General features: G+C 41.7%; 1 protein-coding gene across 1 annotated transcript in view; it reads right to left on the reverse strand.

The window, feature by feature from the left end:
- DNAH1 (dynein axonemal heavy chain 1) overlaps nt 1-21,337 on the reverse strand; it is a 5,225,710-nt gene that overhangs the window by 1,769,770 nt on the left and 3,434,603 nt on the right. The window contains exon 51 of the mRNA XM_044076389.1: nt 2,584-2,792. Within this exon, the coding sequence (XP_043932324.1) occupies nt 2,584-2,792 (209 nt within the window). The remainder of the gene's footprint in view (nt 1-2,583; nt 2,793-21,337) is intronic.

A 21,337-nucleotide genomic window follows, 5' to 3' on the forward strand; every position in this document is an offset into this window, starting at 1 on the left:
TATATATATATATATATAAATAGAATAGAATATATAAGTCCATTAGGTGGTGACTGGAAAACTAGATTAGCTTGTAGAGAAAGTAATTGGCAAATGTTAACAGATGCCACAACTAAACCAGGCCTCAATGATTATATTAGTATAAAGCCATTTCTATTAATGCGATAATCTTATCTGTTTGAATTAAATATTACTTATATTATTCACATTGATTATACCATTCTACACAGTTTTTATATCAAGTTTTATACATATGTACCACAAGTTTTATCAGTGTGTATATATTGTGCTTTTTGAATTATCACTAGTCATGTATTTTACAGCATATTAGTACACATGCTATACATATATTTATTACAGACATAATCGAGATATTTTTACAATATTAAATGTATTTATGCTTTTATAGATAGTAGTTAGTATAATATAGGAAGTAGATAGGATGTGAGAAACTGCTATCAATTTAGAACATAGTATACATATAGGTAGAGAAGAGTTTTTTAAGTATTTTATTTATCAAGTTACACTTTATACTGTATTTATGTATTTATTGTCATTTATTTATTATCTAATAACATAATTATATATTTATGGACAGTTGAGAGATCGTTCTCTATATGTAGAATTATATACATTGCATTTTGACGCATATTATTACAATTATCTCATCTCTTTTTAAAGATTTTGAAGCATATGAATTTTGACATTATTCTAAGTGTTTGTACCTTTAAATGTTCCTGCTTTTAAACATGTAATGATGTTTTTGGCGCCAAATCTTATTTAAAATATGGAGTAGTAGCTGAAGTTATTTGTTCTGATGAAGTCTGCCTTATGACAGATGAAAGCGCTTAACATTTGCTGATTTTCGAGTGGAATATGTTTTTGTCGTGAGTTATTCTGTGTGCATTAAAGCTCTTTGGAGGGAAGCTGCGTTAGCCTTTATTACCGCTACACAGACAAGTCGGGTTACATTTTCGTGAGTGGATTTTGTTTACTGCTTTATCCCTATTAGTTATGGCTTTGTCCAGATTTCTTGCTCTAAGAGGTTGAGAGGTATGCTATGTTGCCATGTGGCTGTTTTTTTTTTAATTTTTTTGCCATTTAGTCATCAAAAACATTGCTGATGCTGTTTTCAATTTGACATTGATGTTTTATGAAATAAGAACTAAACTTAATACTTAATAGAAAAGGGAATATTTCCCCTATTTTAAATGCTTGAATTGTTATAACCAAATATACATATTTTAGTTGCTTACATAGACACATACATATTTAACTATATATTGATTTCTTTCTCTAAGCATTGCCAGCTCATTCAATATGCTGTATAAGACTGGCCATCCAGGTGTCTTAGCCTGAAAACTATTGTAAGAATATATTGACAGTGATCAGATTCAGGACGCAATGTCCATCAGAAACTAAAAACTGCAACATTTGTGAAACATCCAGTTTAAAATAAAAGTGTAGGTCAAGTATTGTGACATAAATATGACAGTGATTATTTCTTTTTTTCATTGAAAAAAATCAAGATGCAGCCTTTCCTTTGCTTTGAAGCAAGGAGCACAATATAAAAAAGCCCCTGTATTATTCTCTGAAACTCTCATACGAAAATGTCAAACCATTTTGGAAGACTTGTCATTTATATACAAGAAGCAATATACTCAAAAACAGAAGTATGGGGATGATCCTCTTGAAAACATTCAGCAAAAATGGGTTAACTGACTACCACTGTATCTTTAACTCTGATAATTTAAATGTTTTTTTCCTTTGGCAGTATGTTCTATGGTCTTTTCATGCAATCCATGAAAAACTATTTCACTATCTTTGTCCAAATCTCTTCTACCTGTCTTTCTACACCTCCCCCTTCCTACTTGTCCCCTTTGAGTGTAACTCATCTGTATTATGTCTGCTTATACATTACTCTTCCAGAATGTACATGATGCATTATCATTGTGTTTCTCTATGCCCATGCTAAATTTCATTAGTTCCCCTAGTCATTATATTGGTAAATCTGTGTGTAAGCTGTGTATACCAGCTTAATTTCTCTTTCTTTGCATGGCTGCATGAACTGGAAACAACACTCTAGATATAGGCCTTTCAGTGCTCTGAAAAATATATTAATGACCTCAGTATTACTTGCTTGAGTCTGCAAGGGGCATACTCCAGCATCCTAAAAGCAATAAATATTGTCTTTTATCATAACACTGCTAATTTAAATTATGAAAAATATAATCTAAAGGTCATGTCCCTCCTCATCTTTCTGGATTCAGTTTTCTGATCTGTACACACTATACACCAAAATGCATAACCTTGAAATGTTTTGCACTAAATCATGGGTTTAGTGCAAAACCCTGTTAGACAGACTAGATCTTGCTGGAAACTGACCCCTTCATCTCTGGCCTCCAGTATTCTGTTAGTGAAAGGGATGATCTTAGTCTTTAATATTACAGTGTTATATGACACAAATATATTAAACAATAGCCTGTGAAATTTTTGGGTGACACAGTAGTCAGTGAAAAAAGAAAGGAATTTGTAGATACAGCTTGTTTTTTTTGGAAAAATATAGAAAAAAAGAAAGTGTACCTCATGCAGAGGACAGTATGAATATTATTGCGCACTCGCTTAGTGTATGCTGCCATAAGGTTGGCCTTAGTAGGTTGCTGTCCCATATCCTGGACAATTGGCTTCATGGTTGTTAGAATTTGGTCTTGTTCATCTATGCCATATAAATTTGGAACATCTCCGGAGTTTAGAATGTTGTTTATATCTTCAAGGAATGACTCATTCTTAATCTAAAAAAAAGGGGAATATCGTTAGACCTTGCAAAACAAACATAATTCTGGGTTATAAGAACTGAGAAATTCATCCATGGATATACAGAAGACTGCTTTAGTTTTACAACAGCTGAAATACCTTGGCTGAATCATGTGCATTTCAGGTAGCCATTTTATTAACAAGATAATATAGTACACAAATACAGGAAAGCTGTATGAGGTACATACCATAATATACAGTTGTATGATGAGCTGTCTATATCAGCAGATAACTGAATTAATTCCTGTCTTTCTGTTAATCATATATTATGGGCAGTGTCCCTCTGAAGGGCAATCAGCCACCCCCTCCTACTCTAGCAATGTCTAGTCCCCATTATCCTAACTGTTGCCTGACATGTAATTTATGACACCTGTAGCCAATGAAAGTCCATTACACACAACAAGTGGTAACCCCGCCACTGTTCAGAGCCATGGCCCCATAAAGAATAGTTGTGTAAAATTTTATCATAACCATAGATGTCCTTCTCTTCCATGTTGCAGTATTCATAATATGAGGGATTCCCTGCCTAAGTGACCCGAACGTCTGTCCAGCATACCAAAGACTTTTACTACTGCAGGTTACATGTGACACTGCACATAGACAGGCAGCTGACATTGGCCATAAACGTGACCTCTGCATATACTATCCTCAGAACTGAATGCCCCACTCAGAACACCAGTCCAAAGACAGGAGATAAAAGAGTTATCATCCTAAGAAAAGCATGAACCACAGGGAAAGAAGGGTGGGACAGAATACTGTAACATGGAATAGAAGGACATCTATGGTTATGATGAGATTTTATGCAAGTATTCTATGTCCTTCTATTCCCATGTTGCTGTATTCATAGCATGAGGGAGAGTACCTAAGCTCATGGAAGGGAAAGGGAGGTTGGAGCAGAGGAAGTATCCATGAAACCATGCAGGATTGCCCTGGCAAAGCCTGCTCTAGATCTAGATATAGTATCCAGTTTGTAATGTTTGGTGAAGATGTGAACAGAAAATCATGTAGTTGCTTCCAGAATACAGGCAGTGTCCAAACCTTTGAAGAAGACCCCAGAGGAAGCTACAGCTCTAGTGGAATGAGCTTTTACTGAGGATGAGAGCTTCTTTCCATGGAAGACACAGCAGAAGGAAATGGCCATAGAGATCCAAGTGGAAATAGTTTGTTTTGAATCAGATTTTCCCAGCACCCTGGGATGAAAGGACACAAACAGTTGCTCAGATCTCCTAATGGACTTGATCTTGTCTAGATAAACATCTGAGTTCTGTATGCACATCCAAGGTATGAAGCAGTCTTTCACTAGAATTTTGAGGAGTAGGAAAGAAAGTAGGTAGATGAATAGATTGGTTAAGGGACACATCATTAACCACTTTAGACATGAAGGAGGGGTTAGTATGAAGAGAAACCCTATCCTTGTGTAAGATGAGAAAAGGTTGACAAGCCATTAAGGCTTGGAGTTTAGAAACTCTTCTAGCAGAAGTGATGGCTACCAGCAAAATAGTCTCCTGCATGCAAAACTTCAAAAAAGAGAAGACTGCAGGCTCAAAAGGGGCCTGAGTAAGCTTTTCCAGTACAAAAGTCAAATCCCAAGGAGAGAGAACAGGTTTCCTGGGAGGCCTGTTGTGAAGAACACCTTTAAGAAAAAGCTTAACCTATACCCTAGAAGGTAAAGGAGGAGATAGAGGCACACATGCCGAAATGGTGGCAAGGTGGCTTTTACAGAAGAATAAGCCACTCAAGCCTTAAGCACCTCACACAAATAAGAAAGAACTAGGGGATTGTCCACTGAAAATTGATCTAGCCATTTTTTTCAGACACCACATGGAAAACCTCTTCCATTTGGACAAATAAGATCTCCTAGCATTGGGTTTCCTGTCCTCCTGCAGAATAGAAGCACGTCCTCAGAGAAAAGGTGTCGGAAAGGGATCAGAAGTCTATCACTCACAGGCTCAGAGTTGTTAAGTGTGGATGGATAAGAGATCCCTTGTCTTGTGTGAGAAGATCCACCCTGTGAGGTAACTTGTGATGATTGTCCTTGTCTAATTATAGAAGAAGAGGTAACCAGTGCTGTCTTGGCAAAAAGGAGGTCACCAACAAGATGTTTGTTTTGTCCTCCTGTATTTTCAGCAGAACTTTCTGAATGAGTAAGAAGGTGGGGAATGCATAAAGAAACATCTACTTCCATAAGAATGATAGGGTGCCCACCCTCCATACCAGATGATCTGGGGCTCTGGCACAAACTTTTGGAAGTTGCCTGTTCAAGGGGGAGGCAAAGACATCTAATTGAGGAATACTCCACCGGTGGAGAATGTCCAGAAACACATCCCTGTGATGCATCCATTCATGGGTTTGTGTCATGGAACTGCTGAGAGAGTCTGCCAAAACATTCTGAGCTGAGGGAATGTAAACAGCTAGTAATGTGACCTTTGCTTAGAAGCAATATCTCAGGCCTGAAGGGCCAGCCTGCAGAGCAGGTAAGACTTTGTCCCCCCTGCTTGTTCACATGCCAAAGGACTGTGGTGTTGTCCATGAACAGTTTCAGGGGGTCTTGTCGGAGGGAAGACTGGAAAGCTTGGAGCACTAGAATCAAAGCCCACATCTCTTTGATGTTGATATGTTATTTCCTTATGGAGGTAGACCAAAGGCCTTTGACTTTTAAGTGTCCCACTGTTGCTCCCCAACCCATGTCTGAAGCATCTGTAAATAGTTCTGGCACAGGATACGGGGCTGGTAAAGGAAGACCTGGATTCAAAGAAATTTGTTGAATCCACCAGTGTATCTCTTTCTTCAGATAAAGAAGAAGAGGGAAGACAAACTCCAGATGATGAGCATGCTGGCACCAGAGTGTTTTCAGATACCACTGTAATTTTTGTATGTGAAGTCTGGCTAAGGGTATATGGGAATTACAGATGCCATGAACCCTAGTATGCGGAGAAACTCTCTGGCTGACATTGTTGTCTGAGGGAGCAACTGTTGGAAGTAGGACAGAAGAGACTGCATTTTTTGTGGAGGGATGAAAGCCTTCATAAGGTCTGTCCTTATTCTGCAGCCCAGGAAAACTTGATCCTGAGAAGGGCTGAGAGAAGACTTTCTGTAGTTGATCGTGAACCCAGGTCTTGGAACAGTGATATATGGTGGTTTGGAGGTTCTGTTGCAGAATGTATGGATGATTTGCTTGAATTAACAGATTGTCTAAGTAAGGGTAAATCAGAATTCCTTGAAGTCTGCAAAAGGCAATGTCAGCAGCCAAACATTTTGTGAAGACCCTTGGAGCTGTGGAAAGTCCAAAGGGCAAAGCACAGAATTGAAAATGAAAGGAAGCAACAGAAAACTGTAAGTATTTCCTAAACAGAGGATGAATTGAGAATATGAAGATATATGTCATTGATGTCTAGAGAAGCCACAAAGACCTGAGGAAGCAGAAGAGAGAACAGAATCTGGAGAGTGAGCATGCAGAAGGTGGGCACATGAAGGAATAGACTGAGTTGGGACATATCTAAGATTGGTCTCCATGGACCATCTTTTCTGGGAACTAGGAACATCCTAGAATAGAACCCTTTTCCTCTTTGGAGAGGGGGAACATCTTGAATGATACCCTGAGAGATCAAGTCTTTTAACACCTGAGGGAAAAAGAAGAATCCGGTCTTGAGGGGGTTGAGGGGGTACTCATGAAAAGGAGGACTGTACTTCTAGACCATGTAATAGTCATTTTGAACAATGAAAAGGAGCCATTTGTCTGTGGTAATGCTTGTCCAGGAAAGAAGAAAATAAGAGAGGCACTGGCAAAGAGGGATGTTGGAAAGACTGGCCAGGTGGTCAGAGACTACCTGGCATGTCAGGAAAGGAGGGCTTTTGAGCAGAAGTTGGTTGTGATCTGGAGGAGCTTTGCCAGTGTGTCTCTTTCTTGTGAAAGAGGGGAGGAATGGGTGCTTTCTTCCACACAAAATGAGGTTTGGAAGGATAACTCCTATGATACTTTGGGACTAGGGACACAAAAATGTGCTTCAGTTCCTGTAACGCTTTCCATTTTTCTTGTAAAGATTTGAAAAGGCAGCAGCATTAGCGCCTAAAAGGGCAGTCTTGTCAAGTGGTGCATCCATAATGTTTGCCTTGATATCATCAGGCAAAGGCTGCAATCATAGCCATGAGTATCTCCTAAGGACAGATCCTGATGCAGCTGATCTGGCAGATACGTCAGCTGCATCATAACTACACTTAATGGAGTTTCTAGTTACTTGGGAACAGGCTGTCAAGATGGATGAAAGCTGTGCTTTGGCTGCAGAGTCAGTGAGATCTGTCAACAGCTGGAAAGCTTGAGACAGCAAGGCCAAAACATATTTAGACATATGAGTCTGATAGTTAATGGCCCTGAAGGTAAAAGTAGAGGATGTGTAAACTTGTTTACCTTTCATCTCCATAATTTTGCTGTCTTTATCCGAGGGGAGAAGGATACTGGAGGGCAGCAGTCTGGAAGATTTATCTCCAGATACTGAAATCACAGCCAGATCTTCCGGGGGATATTTGAAAATATATTTGCTGTCCTCTGGCCTTTTGGGGGCTGGTAGTTGAGAGTCTGGATATTTTGACACTGAAAGAAAAGCATCCTGGAAAGCAGGAAGCACAAGAGGAATGGCTAAAGGACAAAGGGAGTTCATCTGTAAGAGGTCATAATACCTCTTCTGCACTTCAGACACTTGTGAGCTTTCCCACTTAAAAAGTCTCTCATCCTTGAGATAGCCTCTCTCCAAAGGATAAATCTTTGTCAGGGGAGTCCAGACCATTGGAATCTACTCCAGGGGAAGCACAGCTCGGGGGGGGGGGGGTAAATTTGTGTTAAGCCAGCTAAAGACTCATCTGAGGATGAAACAACTTCTTTCTCAGAGGCCTCCTGTTCCACAGCAGAACTCCTAGGTAAAGAGGGAGGAGAAGAAACTGCAGTAGGAGCTTGAACAGAGGAAGGCCTTAGTGCTAGGAAAGCATTAAGAATTCCTTTGGAAAAGGCTTGCCAGTCTGGAGAAGGATCCTGAAAAGAGGAAACATGTTTTTGTTTCTTTTTAGAGGGAGGATCAACCCTAGGCTGGGATAGATGGGTCAATGTAGGCCTGGGTTCCTGCACAGACATCTGATCCTCTTGAATAGCTAAGCCTGGAGAGGTACTACAAGGAATGTCCAAAGTATGGGCTGCGGCTCCCCTGTACCATCCTGAATGGATATCTGCAAGGCCTCTGCAGACATGCCAGTGTAACTTTCCTTAACAGCTTCCAAACTGGTACTCACTGCAGGAAGAAAAACAACCACAGAATGGACCTCCGGGCCTTCATTGGCCTTAAGAGGGACATCTGGGTTCAGAAGTGTAGCTAAAGATTTGGGCTTAATCTTTTTTACATTTTTCTTCAGAGGCTAACTGGATAGACCCACCGTACCCTCCACTGCAACAGCTATATGCTTGAGTCTCTGATTCTTGAGGTAGATGTTATGGGCAGAAAGATGACTATGGAATATCTTAGGGACAAATGCCTGACAGATCGTGCACGTGGTTATCTTTGTGTGGAATCTGTCTTCCACAATGGCACTTGCCTTTCTTGGATGACATTAACCTCGGAAAAGCATGCAGTAGCAAGAAACACAAATAAATTCTCCAACAGGGCACATCTGAAACAGCAACCACTTGGTGATCACATGAACAGTAGAAGATGGAGTTTGGACTGGTGTCAGAGAAGTTCTGAGCATGGTTTGTGCAGACGTCACTTTTTTGGCCTACACTGGCTGCTTGTCTGTATGCAATGCCGCACGTTCCCTGCAGTAGTAGAAGTCTTTGGTATGCTGTCCAGATGTTCAGGTTGCCTAGTAGGGGAATCCCTCATGTTATGAATACTGCAACATGGGAATAGAAGGACATCTGCTAACTATACACAAATATATATGTATAGCAGAATGACATGGCAGAAATAGCAATGTAGACACCACCCTCTCATCCAGTATAACAATGTGAAAAACAGATCAAACTCGGACACTACAATCCAGCATCTGGAAACATATAAAGAAGATTTCACTTTCAGGAATACATAGTTCAAATATCTATGTTAATTCCACCAGAAGAACAGTGTGCATTTTACCAAATTTTAAAGCAGTGGTAGCAGTCACTATATCACACTTGTTCTCAAATTAACTCCTTATAAGACCTTGCATATGTATACTTGGCTTGGGCTTGTCAGACTGCACCTTAGCATTTATACTCCCCTTTCAGCAATAACACAACACCAGGGTAATGCTGGACAAAGAAAGCACAAGGACAGTAACACACGAAGGATGAAAGCAGTATGCTAATACTAAAAGAAAAGGAAATATTCATCTGTAACCAAATACTCTAGATGAGAGAGGAAGAACAGGCAAAGCAGCAAAACAAAGTTTATTCATCAATTTCAAGTACAAAAAAAAATGAACAATGATTAAGCTCTTTCGTCCCACTCGAGGGACTTCATCAGAATATCATAATAATGTTTCTACCCCTTTTTTATATATTGTGGTATCTCTCCTAATTAAGATAATTAGAAACTATGAATTACCACAATAAATTAATTAAGATATTCTGAAAGGAGCGATCTGAAAGGATTGTAATAAAACAAGGCTCCAAGAAGATTTACTGCGGTCTATGGAAGGATATTCCAGAGAATGGTGGAATCCAAACATGCTCTGGACCTGGACTGCAGGTCAGGCTTGTAATGGGAGACCTTTTAAGAATGCTTTTGAAAGCCGAAGGGAAGCAACAGGAGTATGCTGTTCTTCCATGTGAAAGTTAGAAATGGCCACTAATTGGACTTAAATCATGGAATAACTAACCTCTGAACCAAAGAGACCCACCAGGAAATCCAAAATAGAAGGGAAGGGTGCAAAGAATAGATCTAAACCCTTGCAGTTCTCCCAAACAGTAAACCTCTTCTACTTACTTCTCTAGCTTTTCCTAGAGGAAGATTTCTGGGAAGAAGTTAGAATATGATTAACTCTAGAAGAAAGCCTGGGATTCCTGGCCATCACTGGAAGTGGAAAAAAAACAAGTGGTCAGATTAGGGTATTGGATGTCAGGCTGAGGCTTGCCAGAGGGATAGGAGAATAGATATGGAAAGAGATCCAGGACCAAAGGTGGGTACACTAGATGTGGCCATAGAAAGGGGAACCAACCTGTCGGGCCAAAAGGGGTCATTGAGAATTATGTTTGCTTTACACCAGGCTGACTAATAGAGGAGTTGGTGGGTAAGCATACAAGAGACATGGGAGCCAAGCATGGCCCTGAGTATCCCTCTGGGATTCTCCATCCTGATGGATCAGGGCAAAGAAGCTGCTGCATTTGCTAACGCAAACAGGTTACAGCAGGGCTAGCCCTTGTGGCTGAAAATTTTGTCCACCACAGACTGGTTGAGGGATCACTCGTGTGACAGAAGAATAGACTTGCTTAGCTGGTTGCTAAGATACTGGATTTCATTGTAATATGTGTTGCTATTAGAAAGTGCCAAAAAGACGTTGTGGCATTGCCAAACTCCCATGGCTTTCTGACATAGGAGGTAGGAATGGGTCCCCCCTTCTTTGTTGATGTACCAGACCATGGACATATTGTCTGACTGTACTGCAATCACACCTGTGGGAAGGTAATCTTGAATGGCTTACAATGCAATGAGGACTGACTGTATCTCAAGGACACTGATGAGAAGGTTGGCTATAGTTTGGGACTATAGTCCTGGAAACTGGGTTGCCGGTAATACCAAAGATAATAACTTTAGAAATAATGAAAATAACTGTGATAATGGGATAGGCAATAAGGAAGTATATTTTGTGACTACTTACAATGTTCTTACTGAACAAGTAGTTAGGGTAGTGTGACAATTTTGGTCCATGTTACGTAGAGACAGGGACCTCAGTGGTGTCTTGTGTAATTGTGTCAACATTTCTTATAAGAAAGCCAGGAATTTGTCAGATATGTGTCTTTCGGCTTTTCCCGGTTAGGGGGTCGCCACAGTGAAATTCCGGTCCGCTAATGATTGGCAGTAGATATTTACGTGCAGAGTTGCCGGCCCTGACACACAACCTTCAACGAAGGTACGCCCATTCACACATGTCTCCACACAGAAGACGCTCTAGCTGAGAATCGAACAGGACAACGTCTTACTGTGAGGCGACAACGCTACCACAGCACCACCACCGCAGTTAGGAATTTGTCAGATATGGTCGTGCATAATTAGTTTTCGCCACCAGATGTCAGTATCAGTAGGAACATTGCAAATTTTAGAGGGACTGTGCCATGTAATAAATGTTCTGTTTGTAAGCAGATAGTAAACTTTTTTCCATATATTAATCAGACTAAATTTGTGGTTAATGGGAATTACTCTTGTAATAATGAAAGAGTAATTTATGTTTTACAATGTACTTGTAACCTGTTTTATGTTAGGAAAACATGTAGAAGTTTTAAAGTTCTGTTTCAAGAACACATTAGGGACATAAAAAAATAAAAAGTTGGATAGTCCTTTAGGGAATCATTTTTTTGTCTGTACATAATGCTAACTCTGATGAACTTAAAGGATCTATTTTGGAACATGTTGAGGTAGGTTTAGGAGAATGCACAAACATAAAAGACAAACTTTAAAAAAAAGAAACACTTTATTTTAAAATGTAATATTTTGGAGCCTTTTGGGCTCAATAAAGAATGTAATCGGAAGCATGTGATGTAATCTATTATTGAATAATTATTTAATTGTCTATTAACATGATTTGGAGTGTATTTAATCTGTGCTTAATGTATTAACTTTTGTACTCTTTGAAGGCTTTTCGGCTGAAGTGCTAAGGATTTTATTAAACTTTGTGCTTTTTATGCTGTTTGTGCTTTTGTCTGTAGCCAGCCAGTCTTCCCTTTAAAATGCTCCCTCAACCCAGATAAGAGACTTCCATTGTCACCATGGCCCTTGGCAGAGGAAACACAAAGGGATGACCAAAGGATATCAGAAGAGAAATTAGCCACTATTGTATATGCTGTCTGCAGATCCTGGTGAGTTTAATGGGATGGTGCATCAACTGACACACTCTGTACCACTGGAAGGATAGAATTCACTGGGTACCATCACATAAAACCTTGTGTTTAGGACTAAAGTGATAGCTGCTGCTGTGGATCCTAATAGGATGAGAGTAAAGTGAACTTTTAGTTATGTACTCACCATAACTTCAGATGTTTGGGATCCATCTCGCCTACATTCTGACTGATGGGTTCGGAGCCGATCCCTCGGCTCCGACTCGGCACGCTTATGCCAAAGAGCGAAGTCTCTTATTGGCTGAGCTTACTATATCCAGGATGCACCACTACCAGTCCCCCAGATCTAGTTTGTCCGCATACATGCACACACGCATGCACTGCTTATATAACATCGACAGATGATAAAAGATAAAAACAGTAGAACTCAAACCGTTCAATCTCTTCTGATCTCCAAGGCAGGGGGAAGGAGGGTGGGTATTAGGAATGTAGGCGAGATGGATCCCAAACATCTGAAGTTATGGTGAGTACATAACTAAAAGATGTTATGTGATCCTATCTCGCCTACATTCTGACTGATGGGACAGCGTCCCTAGCACCTAAATCCTGGGTGGCTCACTGGAAAACACTCCTGAGTACCGTGGAACCAAATGATGCTCGCCCTTTAGATGCCACATCCAATTTATAGTGGGAAATGAAAGTGTGCGGGTTGGACCAAGTAGCCACAGCACAAATCTCAGAAATAGCGAGCTTGGAATGAAATGCAATAGAGGTAGCCATAGCTCTAGTAGAGTGAGCTTTGACAGATGTTGCAAGTTGCTTATTTGAAGAGGAATAAGCTTGAGTTATGCAATCTCTAATCCATTTGGCAATAGTAGCTTTAGTGATGGTTTTACCCAGTTTATTATCTGAAAAGGACACAAACAATTGATCTGTTTTTCGAATTTGTTGAGTCCTGTCTAGATAGAAGCGCAATTGTCTGTGAACATCCAATGTATGCAAGGTGTATTCCGCTTTGTTTGAAAATTTTGGAAAGAAAACTGGTAGCTCTAGAGATTGTTGGAGACATAGATTAGAACAAACTTTTGGAACAAAAGATGGATTAGGTCTACGTGATACTCTATCCTTGTGAAAAATCAAGTACGGTGGTTTGATAGATAGGGCTTGAAGTTCTGAAACTCTTCTTGCAGAGGTAATTGCAATTAAGAAGGCAGTTTTCCAAGACAGATATTTCAACTCACATGTAGCAGCCGGTTCAAAAGGGGAAGATGTTAAGGCACGGTACCAAATCAAGATCCCACGGAGGCGCAGGATGAAAAACTGGGGTCTTAAAAGCACAGCACCTTTCATGAAAGTTTTACATAATCTGCTGCTCATCAACGGTGGGTCTATGGATTCGTGAAATTTGGAGATAGCTGCTAGTTGGACTTTAATAGTAGAGACTGAAGATCCTTGATTAAACAAGGATGTTAAAAATTTCAAGACCTCTGGTATCGGGGCAGTAATAGGGTCTAAGCCTCTGAGTTGAGCCCAGATAGCAAACCTCTTCCACTTACTGTGATACAATTTCTTAGTGGTGGGTTTGTGGGCTGAAGATAAAATGTGAATAACTTCTGGGTCCAAGGTGTGATTTCTGACTAAAGTCGGAAGTGGAGGAGCCAAGCTGTTAATTTCAAAGTGTGAAGGGACTGGTGTTGTCCCGACTGATGAACCAGAAGGTCCGGAGTTAGATCCAAAAACCAAGGACCGTCCAGAGTATATTTCTGTAGGTAGGGGAACCATACCTGACAAGGCCAGTATGGAGCAATTAGAATCATTGTGGACCCCAATTGGGAAGCTTTCTGGATGACTTTGGGGAGGAGTGGAACCGAAGGGAAAGCATAAAGCAGTCCTGTTGGCCAAGGTTGGACTAGAGCATCCGTAGCTGCCTCCCCTTGACGCGGGGTCAAGGAAAAGAACCTTTTGCACTTCGTGTTTTGTGGTGTTGCAAACAGGTCGCAGCACGGAATCCCCCATCTTTTGAAAATCTGAGCTGCTACTGTTTCGTTCAGGGACCACTCGTGAGGAGAGAGAATAGTCCTGCTCAGTCTGTCTGCCAATACATTGGATTTTCCTGGAATGTGGGTCGCTACCAGGAAGCGGTTGGTAGCCACTGCCCATTCCCACACCCTCATGGCCTCTCTGCAAAGGGGGTAAGATCTGGTCCCTCCTTGTTTGTTTAGATACCAGACCACCGACATGTCGTCTGTGTGGATAGCGATAATGCCCTGAGGGAGAAACTTGTGGAGGGCATGTAGGGACAGAAGTACAGCCCTCATTTCCAACACATTGATATGGAGAAATGTTTCGTTTGGAAGCCAAGAACCCTGAACTGACCTGCCCAGACAATGCCCCCCCCCACCCCGTCTGGGAGGCATCCGTTGTCAAGGTGGCCACCGGAGGGTATAACAAAGGTCTTCCCTGATTCAGATTGGATGGCAGAAGCCACCAGCGGAGGTCCCGTTTGCACGTTTCTGTAATCAGTATGTGATGATTGAGGGGGAGATCCTGAAAGGACCCTTGTGTCGATAACAGCCACTGAAGAATCCTCATGTGCAATCTTGCCAGAGGAACTAGGAGAACCGTGGCAGACATTGAACCTAAAAGTTGCAGGACCATCCTGGCTGGGGCTTTGGATCTTAGAAGCAGGGCTCGGGCTTGACCTTGTAATGTTTGTATCCTTTCGGTAGGAAGGAAGATTCGCATTAATTTTGAGTCTATCTCTGCTCCTATGAATCTTATGCGCTGAGAAGGCAGCAAGACAGACTTTGACCAGTTGAATGTAATTCCCAGGGAAGCACCCAGGAGATGGTGGCTTGTAGGTTCTCTAGTAGTAGATGCCTGGTGGTGGCAGTCAGGAGCCAGTCGTCTAGATAGGGAAACACTTGGAATCCGAGACTCCTCAGGTGAGCAGTCACTACTGCCAAACACTTGGTGAACACCCTGGGCGCTGTGGTGAGACCAAAGGGCAGTGCACAAAATTGGAAATGACTGTCTCCCAGGCTGAAGCGCAGATACCTCCTGGACGCCTGATGTATCGGTATGTGATAATAGGCGTCCTTGAGATCTATGGAGCACATCCAAACATCTTTCTCCAACAATGGGAGAATGGATTGTAAAGTGACCATTCGGAATTTGGACTTCATGACGGACTGGTTTAGTTTGCTGAGATCCAAAATGGGTCTCAGGTCCCCTGTCTTTTTTGGCACTAAAAAGAACCTTGAGTAATTTCCGGATCCGATCTGGTCTGTGGGGACCGGTTGGATGACTCCTTTTTCTAGCAGCTTTGAAGCTTCTACGGCTGCAATTTCCCTTTGACTGGGTGGTGGGTCCGGGATTTTTTTGGACGGTGGGGGTGGGCGTGTGAAGGGAATGGTGTAACCTCTGGCAATGATCCGAAGCACCCATCTGTCCTGAGTAATAGACTCCCAGGCTTTTAGGTGCTTGGCAAAACGGCACCCGACTGGCTCCGGAGCAGCGCAGCCGGGCAATCCCTCATGAAGTGTGGGAGGCTGAAGAGCCACGAAAGGACTCGCGGTCTCCAGTGTTGCGGGGGCCTCTGCCGCCTCTGGGACGGCGTCTCCCAGAAAAATTTCCCCGTCCTCTGCCTCTGGAAGGGGAATCTTCCTGCTGTTGGGGAAAGAATTTCTGTGATTTGCGGAACCACATTTTCCCTCCTCTTTTAGCCTTGGGATAAGGCTGAAAGGGAGTGGAATAACGTGCTCCTACGGCAGATAAAGTCTTTCCCTCCTGCTCACAGCGGGTAAGAGTGTCTTATACCTTGGGTCCAAACAAAGAGGACCCATCAAAGGGAGCGTCGGCAAAGGAAGACTTGAAGGCCTCCACGAAATGACACAACGGAGCCAGGCTTGTCTCCGTGAGAGCCACGCCTGTGCCTGCCGCTCTGCCCGCCTTCGGCCGCATATGAAATGAGCCTCATGGACGAGTTAGAAATCGAGTTAAGGATAGCCAACTGAGAGCTAACCGACTGGGCTAGCTGCTCAGGTAGGTTACCTGAGAGGGAGTCTGAGAGCTCCTTGACCAGATCCCTCTGTAGTCTGGTGAAATGTGCCAAATAATTCAGGGACCTCAGAGTAAAGGCCGCTGAAGTCAGGGTGCGCTTCCCGTACCGGTCCATGCTCCTAGACTCCTTATTAGGAGGATGGACGGACGTTGAAGCCTCTGCCACGTCCTGCTGGGTAGCAGATGCCACCACCATGGCATCTACAGCCACGCCTTTCGTTAAGAACTCCTTCTCGGGTGGGGCAGACAAAAATTTGTTAGGGCGAGAAGGCACTGGTTCCACAGTATCTGGATGTTCCCACGCCCTCCAACAAACCAAATCCAGGAGCTCGTCGAAGGGCGGAGACACCCAGGAGGTGGAGGGCTGAGCCCCGAAGGCCTTAAGACACCGACTCATCAGCGGAGGGGGGTTTGGAATTCCAGCCGCCTCGTTGCTTAAGGATCTCTAGAATGTCTGCAAATGAGACATCATCCGAGGACGACTTTGGGGACCCCTCCGCATCATCAAGATCAGTGTCCGATGTAAGAGACTCGTCGGGGGAGTCCACGTGCTTCCTCTTGCACGATCTCTTCCTTGGGGGCTCCTCCCAAGACAACTCAAGAACCCTCAGGAGGAGGGAACCCCAGTGCGGGTAACCTCAGGCCCCGGGGCTCCGCTGCCTAGAGACAGGGGAACTGCCAAAGACCCAGTCTCCATGCCCAGGGAAGGTGCCGGTAAAGCCGTAGAGATGGCCGAAGAAGACTTGTCCAAGGCACTCCTCATAGCTCTGAAAGCCGGACCCCCAGAATCCTGGGAGGGTCCGGTCCCCGGAGCCATGATAGCAGACGGAAGTCCCGCGGCCGAAGCACCGAGAGGGAGGCTCGGAACCGACAGCATTGGTCCCAAACGTCACCGGGTCCGGCCGAAGAAGTCCGTGTGCTAAACTCGGACCCAAAGGCCGGGGTTGGAGTAAGGGTCGGAGCCGACCCTAGGATCTCTACTGGCTCCATCAGCATCTGCTCTGACGGAGCCGAAGCGGTCGGAGGAGGAATGGCAATGGAGTGGGCTATCGGCTCCGAAGCCAATTGGGTCGGAGCCGAAACAAATTTCTGAAAGACTGGGGACTGGAACAGTCTTTGGAGCACCCTGTCTATGTCCGAATCTGACATCCTTGATGACCTGGAAGAGACCGAATGGGTCCGAGTAGGTCTTTCCAACGGCTCCAAGGGACTAGGGGACCGGCTCCGAGGCGACTCGATAACTATCGGCGCCGAAGGAGTGTCGAAACCAATTTCCATCGGTGCCGAAGAGGACTTCGGCGCCGAGGAGGAAGTGTCTGAGCGGACAACCTTCATCGGCTCCAAGATCAGTGGAGCCGATGAAGGTGACCCGCCTCTCGATGCCCCAGCCGTCGGCTCCGAACCCAGAGGAGTCGAGGCTGGAGGCATCGAGGCAGACCATTCCACCCTCGGCTCCGAAGTCCGTGGAGCCGAAGGAGAAGCCTGCCTATGTCTTTTGGCGGTCGGGTCCGACGGACTGGTCGGAGCCGACGCCCTTTTCTTCTTAGCAGGAGAAGGAGAGGAAGCTAATGCCTCTTCAAAAGAGGGTTTTATAAGGCCTTTTAAGATAAGTTTATTTTTCCTCTCTTGGAGGACCCTCGAGGAAAACGCGTGGCACACGCTACAGGACTCCTGTAAATGTTTTGCGCCCAAACAATACACACAGAGAGAATGGTCATCTGTGATTGACATCTTAAAGCTGCACTTAGTGCACTTCTTAAAGCCCGAAGGCCGAGGAGCCTGTGACATTATGATAACAAATTCAGTGAACTCTAACTATCACAGAAAAGAAACTTTTCTTCTTTTCTTTTTTTTTTTTTTTTTTAAACAAAAACTGTCACAACAACAGAAAAAAATTAACTAAATGGATCCAAGAACCCCTAAGGACTTGAAAGACAATCAACTGACAGGGAAAGGCCCTTACACTCAAAGGGGCTTCTAGTCAGAAAAACGCGCAATCACCACACAATTTCCACAAAATATAACCACTCATACACAAAAACCACTAGTTAGCCGTTAAAACAGCTTTTTGTTGAAGAATTAGGAAATTCCTGACAGAAAAAGAAGTGAAAAACACTACTTAGCTCAGCCAGCTCGAGACCACGTCTTTGCTTGTTAGCGGCAAACGAGATCTGGGGGACTGGTAGTGGTGCATCCTGGGATATAGTAAGCTCAGCCAATAAGAGACTTCGCTCTTTGGCATAAGTGTGCCGAGTCGGAGCCGAGGGATCGGCTCCGAACCCATCAGTCAGAATGTAGGCGAGATAGGATCACATAACATCCAATGGTTTCTGATGATGCAAAACTTGCAAAGCTTGAAGACAGAGAGACAATAGTCTGGACGGAGGTAGTCTTGCTATCCCAGTGGAAATGTCAAGGTGGCAACCTATGAATTCTATAATCTGACCTGATTCCAGTTTGGATTTTTTGAAGATCACTGTGATTTTTAAAGATTAACACTGATAGAGTAAGGAGTCTCTTGCTTGGATCAGTGAATCTCTTGTGGTGACCATAATGAACCAGACATGTAAACAGGGAATGCTTGGACCACTGCAGCTTGAGATACACTGTTACCATTGCCATGCATTTGGTAAAAACCTGGAGGGGGTGCTGTTGTGAGACCAAAGGGCAGTGCAATGGAATGGAAATGACTGCCCCTAGCTAAAAGTGCAGAAACTCATGGACCGTCTGACCATCTTGACATGGTAATAGGCATCCTGGAGGTCCATCAAGCACATGGAGTCAGCCTTCCTCAGAAGAGGCAGTATGGATTGTACTGTGCCAATCTTGAAAGATGTCTGCTTAACAAACTAGTTCACCTGGCTTAGGTGCAAGATTAGCTTTACGTCTCCATTTCTTTTCAGTACCAAAAAATACCCATAAGTAGACTCAGGATCCTCTCTGGTATGGTGGGATCTCCTGGATTAATTGTTTTCTTACTAACGTTGAAATTTCCTGTACTGCATCCATCATTGTCAGCATGGAATATCTGGAATGGCCTTCTATTCCAATTTTCTTTTTTTTGTTTTGTTTTTTATAAACATTTTTTATTGATTTTCATGAAATAAAATAATACAAGAAATATGATATATAAATATACACAATATATGTCTTAAAAACATCATAACATGGAACAATAACTATTTACAATGTCCATAACAGATACAATGCCATTGTTGTGATTACATTTTATCTAGTAGTTTTTCAAGCTTCAACCAAGTTAATTTCTTATGTGTTATCTTAGCAGTTCTTTCTGAAATAGTTTGCAACTCCTTATTATATACAAGTTTAGCTAATAGTAACAAATCTGTAAATTATAGGATTTTTTTACACTTTCAATTTGATGTAATGAATTTTCTTGCAATTGCAAGCAAGGACCAAAGAAGGTGCACCTGTATTTTGGGGATATTTGTTGGAATCTGTGCAATGAACAGTAATAATGAGTTAAATACTTCACACTTGTCTGACCACAATGCTTTTATGAAATTTCTGAACTCTATCCAGAGTGGAGTTACTATTTTACATGTAAGAAACATGTGTACCCAATCTGCACAAAGTATTTTCTCACATCTCCAACATTTATTAAGATTATTTTTTTTATATCAAGTCCATCTTATGTGGGGTAATAAAGCTCTTATGGATGTATTTCCAAATGAAGATTTTGCAAGAAGGGGATGACGTTGTGCTATTAATTGATTTAAGTACTAATTCTTTATCACTATCTGAAAAAATGGATTTGTTTATTCTCTCTGTGAAATTCCATAAGGAGTCTCTGGGATTTGCATATTGGTTCTTAAAGATTTGTATATACTTAACAATGATAGAATATTATTAACATGCAAAGTGTTTATTTCACAAAGAAGAGAAAGTATTTTAGGTAAAGGTGTTGTGCTGGTGATATGACATATTTTGAATTCATTAACTATGTATTATCTAAGTATTTGTATGTTCAACCAGTTGTTGTGCTTTATGTTATACCTGGCCATAAGAGAAGATGGTTCATGGATATTATTATTGCAGAGAAACTGGTGCCACAAAACTAAGCCATTTTCTTCCATTACTTTTATTTTAGATACGTTGAAGGAGTCCAGACATGTCTTTGTGAATGCTATGGGAAACATTAAAAATATTAAGCTTTTTGTCATATGATTTTTGTTTATTATCTTTTTAAAATTATCTAATATATAAGTGAAAAAAGATTTTTTTTTATTCTTATTGGCATTGTAGAAATGTTCTTTGACAACAAGGAAGATTTTTTTTATTTTCTGAGAACATATTGTCAATATTTGTGTCTATGTCAGATAATAAGATACTTACATGGAGATTTTTCCAATTAGAACTATATTTGGAGTTTAACCATTGGCTCATCACATTAAGTATGGTCGATTCCGCATAAAGTTCTAAATTTGGGAATGCTATTCCCCCATCTTTTCAGCTTCTGAAGTGCCAAAAATGGCTGATTCTTGGCTTTTGAGGAAACCATAGGAAATTTATTAACACAAAATTTAGTTGCTTCATTAACTTTTTGGATGGGGAGGCAATTAAAGTTTGGAAGTAGAATAAAATTTTGGGGAATAGGATCATTTTTATTAATGACAGTCTTTCTTCTATCGTGAAATACATTTTATTCTATCTATTTAAACATTTCTTAACTGTGGATAATAGGTATTTTTAATTTGATTTTAAAGTATTATTCCAGTTTGACTTTATATATATTCCTAAGTACTTAATGGTGTCGTTTGCCCAGTTAAAATTGTTGTGTTTTCTTAGTAAAGTGTTTACTTTTTTATTTATTAATAATGTTTCTGTTTTGGTGTGATTAAAGCTTAGGCCTGAAACCTCATCAAAAACGTGCAGGGATTTTGTTATATGATCTATAGAGGAATCTATATTTCCAGTTGTTAGCATGACATTGTCTGGAAAAAGATGAATTTTAGAAATGTAGCTTGGACTAACAGAAAATCCCCTTGTATTAGAATTAGCTCTTATGAAGTTAGCTAGAGGTTCTACTGATAGGGCAACTAATAAGGGGGAGAGTGGACAGCCTTGTTTAGTGCCTTTTAGGATGTTGAGCAAACCTGATAAAAAAGTACCAATTTTGATGTATGATATTGAGTTAATATATATAATCTGTTAATTATATCGATAAAGTCAGGGGAGAAGTTATATACTTCTAATACTTTAAATAAATAGGACCAATTCATAGAGGCAAAAGCCTTGTTTAAGTCTAGGCTAATAATTGATAGTTCCTTTTTTTTCCCTGTTAGCATGATCTACTAAGGAAAAGAGCCTGATAACATTGTCTTGTACTCTTCTATTTAGGATGAAGCCTGTTTGATCATCACCTATTATGTTAGGCATCAGATGATTTAATCTGTTAGCTAATATTGATGTAAAAAATTTATAGTC

This window comes from Protopterus annectens, chromosome 7.part0, assembly GCF_019279795.1.
Source record: "Protopterus annectens isolate FY-2018-M chromosome 7.part0, PAN1.0, whole genome shotgun sequence".
In the NCBI taxonomy this organism is placed as follows: domain Eukaryota; kingdom Metazoa; phylum Chordata; order Ceratodontiformes; family Protopteridae; genus Protopterus; species Protopterus annectens.